General features: G+C 31.7%; 1 protein-coding gene across 3 annotated transcripts in view; it reads right to left on the reverse strand.

The window, feature by feature from the left end:
• The window catches only part of LOC119640734 (tyrosine-protein phosphatase 10D), a 131219-nt gene that overhangs the window by 14657 nt on the left and 105552 nt on the right, over positions 1-11010 (reverse strand). For 2 of the 3 annotated variants that reach the window (XM_038038951.1, XM_038038942.1), the window contains exons 2-4: positions 5697-5943; positions 1531-1812; positions 1179-1226 (exon numbers count right to left, since the gene is read on the reverse strand). In XM_038038951.1, the coding sequence (XP_037894879.1) occupies positions 1179-1226; positions 1531-1812; positions 5697-5943 (577 nt within the window). The remainder of the gene's footprint in view (positions 1-1178; positions 1227-1530; positions 1813-5696; positions 5944-11010) is intronic. The other variant, XM_038038958.1, reaches the window with a different exon arrangement.

Below are 11010 nucleotides of genomic sequence, written 5' to 3' on the forward strand. Positions count from 1 at the left end.
AAAGTCCTGAAGGCTATTTATCCAATATCCTAGCTATTGCGTGACTAATTCTATACCGTTGACTTTATAAATCCATAGAATCGTATAAATTAATAATTTTTATTCATAAATCTGCCCTTCCTATCTGAATTACATTTTTTTACGACATCATTTATTCTCGCTTTTTAAAGTTGTTTAGAATCTAAATGCAGATGATTAGTAGGATTTAGACATGCCAGTGATATATAGCATTATAGAATTGTAATGTTAGAAAGTACTTACAGAGGTCAAACAATTAAGATAATTATATTCAATCGTCAATCACTTGGTGTAGCTATCGTCACCAAAATCTTAATCTTACTTTATTAGCAATCATCGATAAGGCGTTACTTGTCGGTAATTTCCGAAACGAATTTAATTTTCCCGCTATTATTAGTCCATTCAGTCAAATTTTTTACTTGGCTTGCGGACAAACTAAGGAAACTTGGGAAGAAGTTTCACTTTTGTGTTTTAATATTTTTGATTTTGGGAATTTTATGGGCGGACATGTAAGGTGAGTGATAAGTGGTGAGATGAGATCACTAAGTGAGAACAGAATTTTCTTGAACATGACATTTATATAATTCATGATTGTAAACAATATTGTTACCACCACGTTGCCGTGGTTTAAATCTCAAATGCGATAAAGCCTATTGGTTACCCTTAGAAGCTACTGCTTTCAGACTCTCTCTTACTGTTTGAATTGGTTTCTCTGGTTAAGTTAATTATAAGGAATCGATTGTTCGATGAAGAAACGCTCGCATTGAGGAGTAAGAGTGAGAGTTTCGAGTTGAATTGCCGATCGGTGTTTTGGTATTTTTTTTTTTTTTTTAAACAAATATTTTATAATATTTTTATATAAAAATTGTTTTTATTAAAATAATATAATATAATGTAATAAATATCAAGTGCATAATATTTTAACCATTCACCGTCTACACAATATGTACACAAAATATAGAGAAAAAAAATGTTTTTTTGTTTTTTTTTTTGTTTTTAAGAATAAGAAAATAAATATACAAAAATAAATATTATTATTTTGATTAGGATTAATATTAATTATATTATTCATTAATTTGTAATTGTTATTTATTTTATTAATTAATTTATTTATTTATTTTTTATTTTTTTTATTTTTTTGCTTTTGGGAAAACCTTTACCTCTTAATATTTTTATATCCAGCAAATCTTTAGGGCGTGTCCTCCTTACTTAAAAAATCCAATTGCATTTTCATTTCAATGTTTTAGTAAAGCGTATAAAATTTGATAAATTAGACGGAGTGAATAAGAATCAAAGTTTAGTTTTATTATTAACCACAATTATATTATAACCAACAGAAAGAAAAAAAAAACAAAAAACAAAAAGGGAAGGTACCCATGACGCACACAATTGTGAAATAAAAATTAGTAAGAAAATAATTATCAATTATGTCAATAATAAAAACAACAATAAAACAATATTAATAAAAACATTTATTATTATATCGTATTTTTGTATCCTTGCGTGACTTACTTGTAGTAAAGTTACGGCTCGTATAAGCAACTGATTCTTTGCCATCGTATATCGTATATGCTTGAACTTGATATGTTGCACCTGGCGTTAACTCTTTTGCACTATGCTGGAATGTACTATCGTTTACTAAAAACGTACGATTGTACGAACTGGTCGCTTCGGATAAACCCAATACTTTAATTTTAAATGCCGTATAATTGCCTTGAGTCGGTGGGGACCATGAGATTATGGCGTTTTTACTGCTCCGCACTTGAACTGATAAATTCGAAGGGGGATCGGGCGCTAAAAAAAAAAGAAGATAATTTTTTAAATTATACAAATTTTTATATAAGGCTAAAATGAATATACATATATATGTATATATATATATATAATTTAGACTACGTTAGTTGATGTTTTGAGAACTTTCATGAAAATTATCCATTTACATAAAAATAATGTATCATTTTTGGGGAATTCTTAAGAGAATGGGTAAATGACTGTGTTAGGCAAAGTAGTCTAGGATATGTAACAGACGGTCATGCCCAACTATATCATTTTTATCGGTTTATTAAACTACTCTCTTTCCGCCAAGAATCCCTAAAAGATTATCGAAGTAGTTTGTAGATTTCAAGAATGAAAATTTTTGACTTTCCAATAATAAACATGTATTTTCATATATTGAAGTGCAATTATATATATATATATATATTACTTGTCAAAGATTTTATAATTTTCCAGTTGTACTTCCGTGAAAATAAATTAATGAGAGTTCCTACATAAGGTGTGGTCTAAAAAACGAATCTATGTGATCTAAATTCCCAATAGTTAATTTAATAAGGACCAACTTTCATCATAAATTATTAAAAATTGAACCTTTTTGGCATATAGGTTTCTTATTTTATCATTCAAATTTTTGTATGGGTTCGGGTCTAAAAAATAGACTTACGCGGATCAAATTCGGTAAGGTTAGTTCTTATGTCAAAATCTTATATTACGTAAGAAATATTGAAAATAAAGTCTTTTTCTTATATAAAGATTCAGTTTCCATATAAACAGTTATATGGTAAGGAGCTCAAATACTAGTGCTAAGCAAAAAAGTGGTGCGATTCGTACCATTTTTGTTCTTGGGCCAACATAACTTAGGTCACTTTGTTAAATTTCATCAGAATATCTCGATAAATTTGGGATCTCTAGGTTGAACACAACCGTAAATGGTCAAATATCAGACGGGCGAAGAGATAGATAAACTTGGATCGATTCCGAAAATGATCGATACAATAAAAGTTGAGTCTATCTTAAGCATATGCGGCTGTTACATATGTCCGCACCACTTTAGACATGCCCTGTAATACAATTCAATGTTCAATTTTTTATTGATTACGCGCATATCTAACTTTGAGATTCTTTGCTAACTTCTTAAATACTTTTAAGAGGAAATTGCTTTCGGTCGTGGGCATTTGAATTCGTCTGACTAGGGCAGTTGCCATGAGTAGACATATGGCAGGCAGACGGACATATAAACTTACCATTGTAATAGATGGATCTATCCCAAGTTCTGACAAGGGCAGATGACGATTGCAATGGCTAATCATAGAACAAGCTGATTACTTGAATAGCCTTAAGTAAGTAAAGAGGACGTCAATTACATGAAATCATTTTTAAATAAAAATTAGTAAAAACACTGTAAAGTTCGTCCATTCACGGGCGATTTTCAAAGTTTCCGTTTCAATTGCATAGCATTTTATGTATTAATGGAATCGTGTGGGCAAAAGACATTTGTATATAACTAAACAGCAATCAATTCGAGATATTGTTAAACACTTACCTATTTTAGATAAATAAGAAATGGCAGCAAGCATATTACAAGCTATTAGTGTGTTTGTGTTTAGGAAACGAGTTGCTTTTAATTGTGAAAATTTTGTAAGCAAACTTTCAAACTTTTTAAGTGATATTCTAAACGATTTTCTGTTGCATTTTTTTTTTCCTGCTTTTTTGTTTTTGTGGCTTTCCTATACAACCAAAGAAAATAATGCTTAATTACTTATAGTCATTGTTGGAACCGAAACTGTCAGTTTTCTGTTAGTAGGAGAAATAGAAAAAAAAAAAAAAATTGATACCCGGCAAAAGTATACGACATGAATTTGGCAGATATTCAATCTTTTTTCCCATTTAATTGCTTGTTATGGTTGTGGGGCGCAAAAAAACCGTTTTAAATCTCTTATCATTCAGTAATTTTTCATTGTGATTTTAAGGTTATATCTTTAGTTCACTTCGCAAACTAGTTGTTTGGGGGATTTTTTTTATTTATTTTTTTTTACACATGGTTTAGCAACTAAGAGGTCGCCGTTTAATTAGCGTTGTTGATTAAGTTATTTAAAACTAGTACTTAATTAAGTGAATTAAAATTAGTTGGTATAAAACCCCACACAATATTTCCCCTATGGTAATGACATGGAATTTGATAGCACTATTATTAAAGTTAGTTGGAATAAGTTTGTTGGTTACATTAGTCATTTCTATTAATTCATATGGTTTGCAATTGAGAATTTTACTCAATGAATGCAAATTAAATCCGGTTGCTAACGTTTTAGAGAATAAGAAAATGTCTAATTAGATGATAGTTGAATGATTATGATGTTTCGACGAATCGATTGGAAATTATAGAGAAATAGATGGAACAATTACAGTGGAACACGGCCCACCATTAAACACGCTGCATCATTCTGCGCTTATTAATATAATGACATTTCAAAATAGGATGTCATATTGAAAGTAATCGAAAAAGAGGTCCGCTTCGAACCATTTGCAATAGCACTTGTCCTTGGGCATGTACCTTATTGCATCGGAATATCTTAAGCATTGCGGCCTGAAGTTTGAACCAAAGAAGACAAAACATATAGGCGGACCGATGGACGGACAATCTTAAATCGATTCAATACAAGTGTTGTAGTGTGTGTATAAAAAGTCTATGATAGCCATTGGAATAAATTGAATCGTTTACTTAACTTCTATCGAGACCGAGACGTATAAAAGTGTTGTTCAAAATAAATTGGTAACTGATCATAAGTTACGTTTGTAAGGAACAATTATCGTGTTCAGCGTTCACGGTCTCTTTTGCTTCTTATTTGTGTTTACAAAGCTTTACAAAAAAATAAACTATGCATTTTGGGTATCTTTTGGAAAGTTACATTAGGAGTAGCCGATTAGATAAGAATGGCGACTTATTCGCGGGTTCAAATCTCAGGTACGGTAGAGTTTACTTCTGGTCGTAGCTATAGCCATATAAAAACGAGAGACATCAACAGCCGACAACTTTATCTTGTCTTTGTGCTAATTCGTCGAAAGGGAGTATAAAAATCTAAATGTGGCTCCTATTCAACTAAGTTGGGGCGCCCCATTTTGGCAATATGAATGCAATTTCCATTCCGGGAACTTTTCTGTTAACCTAATATGTTTTTTATGAGTTATCTGAGTGCTTTGCACTTTAACTTTTTATAGTTGTTTATGGTGGGGCCTTTTTTACGCATTTTCAAATTTTATTACCTGAATAACAATATTTATGCACTTTTATCCTACCGCCCGTAGGTGGTGTAAGTGAAAGCAAAAAAACGAATCTGAGCGATGTACGTTGCCTTCGTTTACCTCAATTTAAGTAAACTTTCACTAATAATATGAATACAAAAATATTTTCTTTCATTTTTGATCTGTCATGACTACATATGTACGCTCGTCTGGTTGCCTCCATTTCGTACACTCTTTGCTTTTAAATTAAATGCACCCATAACTGTCACTGACGGCCTAACTGTTGTAAAGGAATATTTAGCTTTAGTTATTTGTATTACGAATGAACGGATTTCATTATTTCTCTATCAGCGCCTCTCAAACACGATATATCAGCAATGCAGTCCTTAATTGAATGTTATGACTGTCGAACACACGCGTACACATATTTAGCATAACATTTTAATTAAGGCATACAAACAAATGAATAATAAACATGAAAATTATGTATATGACAATAACAATAACAATAACAATAATAATCATAATAATAAAATTAGTTATAACAACAACAATTACAGTAATCGAAAAAAAAAAAGTACAAAAAAAAAAATGTTTTTTGTTAGTTTATATAAAAATCATAAATAAAAACCTTTCAATTATAGATAGATACATAAACTTACCAGTGGTTATGGAGACCGTCCACGTCAGCCAATCATGATGCGTAAAATTTGTATAATACAACCAAAAATTATATTTAGTGCCAGGTAAAGCACGTGAAAATTGGATTTCATCGCCAATCTCATTTGAGGCGATTGTTGTATTTGGCTCAGGAAACCCGTATGGCGGACTGTAGTCTAAACGATAGAAGGCATCGTCCATGCCCTGATTATTCGGTATACTTATGGCTAAATCGGCACAATCGACGTTCTGCAAGGGAAATAAAAATTCAAATCATTTTTATTATAATTGTTTTACACAAAATTGCACTAAAAAAACTTACTATAAATAAAACAAATAGAAGAAAACAAATTGTTTCTTAAGATTTAATTGTATTACCTAAGCGAAACTTTATTTATATTCAAAATAAATTATTATGGTTTTAACATGGCAGATTAATATTTATGAAGCAAGTTTATAATCGAAACAATTATTATTATTATTGTGTGTGGACAAGTCGGCTCGGGACTTGAAAGATCTCTTGTACTCGCCCAAGCCTTTAATCCTTCAGTTTGAGGATTCGTAGGAACTCTGCCGCCTTCTTTGGCGCGGAACGCCATACCTTGTCTAGCGTTAAACTTGGTATCTGATTCTTAAGATATGATGAGACATTTCGTTCGTACCTTGGCGAAATCCGTATGAATTGGTATCAGATATGTTTTGCAAGTGAAACTTGACAGTATTGTGGCCTATATCGAAGCCGGTGATCAATCGTAGGTCACTCATTTTTAGTTCCAGCAGCCTATGTACCGTACCGTTCCAATGCCAATCCGACCTTACTTGCCTATTAATATGATTGCTTGGTACACCGCAGAAAAGTTGCGAATTTACCATGGTCCCTCGGGCCCCCCGATTAGCTAGTCAGTCAGTCCTTTCCTTGCCTTCAATGCTTAAATGGCTACCTAACCCATTAGGTGCACCTCATTGTGTTTGCTCAGCTCATTAAAGACTTGGAGATTCCAACACGTGCCTATATATATGGTATTGTTTCCCTTCTCAAGGTCTTTACATTGGCTTGGCTCGGCTTGGGTCGGAGTAAATGCTGAATTGTGACAGTATTAGCGTTGCGACGCAGTGTTCCGTTATCTTGACAAAGGGCCCGTTCATGAAGTCTTTTAAGACACACACATAACAGACACACGATGTAAATTGCTAGTTTTAGGTTTTATTTACAATTCTTAGAAGATCTGCTTACAAATTATTTACAGGAACATATAGTTAGAATGCTTGAATATGACGGCTCAACTCAATTGACTCGACTAACTTTGCAAACACTTTACAAATTACTAATAACAAATCTTCCTGTGACATGTTCATCCTGATCCTTTTACCTATGAAATGGTATGCGAATATTGTTGTTAATCTTCTCGCCAATCATCGTATGCGTCGACATTTTTGCGATTTGATTTCCTAGATTAGTTTTATTACAAACTCATTTTATTAAATCGCATGGGATTTTCGTAACGATATATTTACCAGATGTTTATCAATTTATTTATTATGTCTACGAAGGGGTTTTTTCGAAACTCATTTATGCTTCGCATAACTTTTGTATAGTAGTAGAAAATGAGAATGAGTGAAAGTGACAGATCGTATAAGTATGGCGGAGTATGTCCCTATTCATAATGAAAATCACGATAGCAAATGGCTTTTTATCAACGATGGTATTTTACAGTTACTGTTTCTAACGAATACAAATTATCATAGCAAGCGTAAAAAAAGCATATACATTGTATATATGTAAAGAAAAATTAAAACCAGATAATAGTACAAAGATTTTGTCTTCTTTTCGCGGGTTCCACTTTCTAAAGTTGAAGATACTGGTAGATATCCCATCAGTCGTGCAAAACGGAGACAATAGTTCAAGAGAAAAATTTTTTTATAATGGCATTATAATGATCATTAACATACAAAAAATTTTGTACTATAATAATATAAGTAAAGCATAAAGTATAAAATATGAGAGGAGAACTGGGGCATGAGCGGAGTATAGTACGATTTACGGAAGTGGAAATTGAACCCACGTATACCGCTTTCGCAATTTATCGCGTTTTTTATGTACGAAGCTGCCCGATAGCCCGTGAAATGCGACAAATTTTCCATGAGTTCATCGCTCAAATGGTCGCATAATCCTCGCTGTTAATTATTATATTATATTATATTATTATATATTATTATTATATTTGTATTCAATAGAAATTATTTCACTCGCATTGCAAAAAAGGGAAGCCAGAATGTTGCTAACAAATGGTACCTTGCTTCTTCTTTTAAAGATAATGTTCTTCTTTCGGTCCATTATATTAGCTCTTCATTTGCTTCATTGGTTATTCACGGCTATGAATCGGCACACAAGCTGGACGTTATTGCCTAGAAACACTTGGATGAAACATCCTTACTATGCTATTGTGTTGTGTCATAACTTGGCAGCCATGTCGCTTACAACTTTTCATCATCATAATTTTTATCCAACATAGGATGTACAGCATAATAGGATATGCACATCATATCTGTTACCTTGCACGCTATCGATGCAATCGGCCATTGACGATCATTTAGACAGTAGACTCTTTTAGAGCAAAAGTTAGCTGGCGGCTTTAATTTGGGTTCGCTAGACACCTCTCTAATGAAAGTATAACTTTAATCATATAAGGATGGCCAACTTTTTCTACTTTTAAAAATTCACTCAGAGCTCTCACTACTGATGGCTATCAAATAAATACTCAATAACGTAAGTATCTTCAACCACTGTTATCTTTTTGCAGACATCAACTGTTATTACATTAATATATAAATGTATATATGGTCAGGCCAAGTACTTTTGGGATTATTCGCGTAACAAACGTCCCCATTTAAAAAGCAATACTGTTTTTCTAAATTCGATTGGAAAGTTTGATGCGTTTATCCGAAAAGATATATACATAGATACATATATATAGATACATATATATATATATAGGCATAATAAGATATGTGTAGATAAGGGTTACTAAGATGGATGTGGCTGCACTTTTTTAAAATTACGACAAAGTCAGTTTATCGAGTCTATTTGACAGCAAGATATTCGTTTGCATGGACTTGTAAGTGATTGCTTCCAAAGTGTTTCAAATAGACTGCGATTATGTAAATTTTTCCAGTTACCATTCATGAATACTTTAAATCTTCTATAACGTTGAAATCTTTGCCATTGAAATTGCAGCGAATGAGTGAGTTATCAGTGTGCGGCCTACACCAGATATCATAATAATAGTTACAGTTTATTGCAATACATGTCAGGCAACTTTTTTGGCGGTTACATTGGAAAGGCATTAAACTCATTGTTGGCATCGTTTTAGTTTGTTGCATTTTTGGCAGCGACGATGGAAACGTAAGTCACAAAATGAAGAAAAACTTGTAAAAAGTGGTTTGCAAGTATTTGATACAACAAAAAAAAAGTTCGTCATAAGCTAAACATAAAAGATTATTAAATATTATACATAACATATATACGTACATATATTTACAAATTTTAAAGCATATGCACTTTCAAGGCATCAAGGTTCATAAAATATGAAATAATTGAATTCTTTTTCATAGCCTCCTTTTCTTTTTTGAACTCAGGACAAATTCTTTTTGGGTAACAGAAATGCATTACTCGCGTAGCAAAGCGCAATGGGAAACGCTAACCAACCGGCGATTGTTCTATATTCAGAGAATCAAATGTCAATCAAAGGGTTCAATAGGTATCACAACTACACTGGATGCTATACTTAATTGTGGGCATTTTAGCAAACTGATTGAAATTATTTTTGGGCTGAGAAAATTCAAAGGCTGTGAAGATAAATTCGAATTTAACTAGCAAAGACATCAACCATTTCCAATAAGAAAATTTTGATAACGACTTAACAAAGCTCTGTTAAATAATTACAATTAAGATATAGTTGGATTTGAAAGCCTACTCCTCCCATATTAAAAAAATGAATATATTTTTGTGGACATTTCATGAATCTATATAAAAATAAATTCCAAAATAAAACTAAACAAATTCAAATTCTGCTTATTGAAACAATTTCTGATCATGTTTGAAATGTGGTATGTTAGCGAAAAATGGCTATGGAAAAACGTCCAAATTTGAGACTCTAGTGCGGCCAAACTAGAAAATGTCGCCTACATTCACCAATATCACGTGAATCTCTATAAAAGTACCTATCGAACGAAAAAAAACATTTTGGTATGTTAGCAAATATGGGTGTGAGTATAGTACAATATATACTAGCACAATATACATATACTATACTCTAGTATAGTACAATATATTCTAGTACAAAATACACTATACTGTAGTATAGTAGATTCTAGTACAAAATACACTATACTGTAGTATAGTAAATTCTAGTACAAAATACAGTATACTATAGTATTGCAAATTCTAGTACAAAATGCGCTATACTGTAGTGTATTAAATTCTAGTACAAAATACACTATACTGTAGTATGGTACAATATATTCTAGTACAAAATACACTATACTGTAGTATAGCAAATTCTAGTACAAAACACACTATACTGTAGTGTATTAAATTCTAGTACAAAATACACTACACTGTAGTGTATTAAATTCTAGTACAAAATACACTGTACTGTACACTGCACACTGTACACCATTCTGCAGTGTATTAAATTCTAGTACAAAATACACTATACTGTAGTACAGTAAATTCTAGTACAAAATAAACTGTACTGTAGTATAGTACAATATATTCTAGTACAAAGTAAACTATTCTGTAGTGTATTGAATTCTAGTACAAAATACACTATGCTGTAGTATAGCAAATTCTAGTACAAAATAAACTATACTGTAGTATAGTACAATATATTCTAGTACAAAATACACTATACTGTAGTGTATTAAATTCTAGTACAAAGTAAACTATACTGTAGTGTATTAAATTCTAGTACAAAATACACTATTCTGTAGTATAGCAAATTCTAGTACAAAGTACACTGTACTGTAGTATTGCAAATTCTAGTACAAAAAACACTATACTGTAGTGTATTAAATTCTAGTACAAAATACACCATACTGCAGAGTATTAAATTCTAGTACAAAATACACTATACTGTAGTACAGCAAATTCTAGTACAAAGTAAACTATACTGTAGTATAGTACAATATATTCTAGTACAAAGTAAACTATACTGTAGTACAGTAAATTCTAGTACAGAATAAACAATACTGTAGTATTGCAAATTCTAGTACAAAATACACTATACTGTAGTGTATTAAATTCTAGTACAAAGT

The sequence above is a fragment of the Glossina fuscipes genome, unplaced genomic scaffold, assembly GCF_014805625.2.
Source record: "Glossina fuscipes isolate IAEA_lab_2018 unplaced genomic scaffold, Yale_Gfus_2 0, whole genome shotgun sequence".
Classification (NCBI taxonomy): domain Eukaryota; kingdom Metazoa; phylum Arthropoda; class Insecta; order Diptera; family Glossinidae; genus Glossina; species Glossina fuscipes.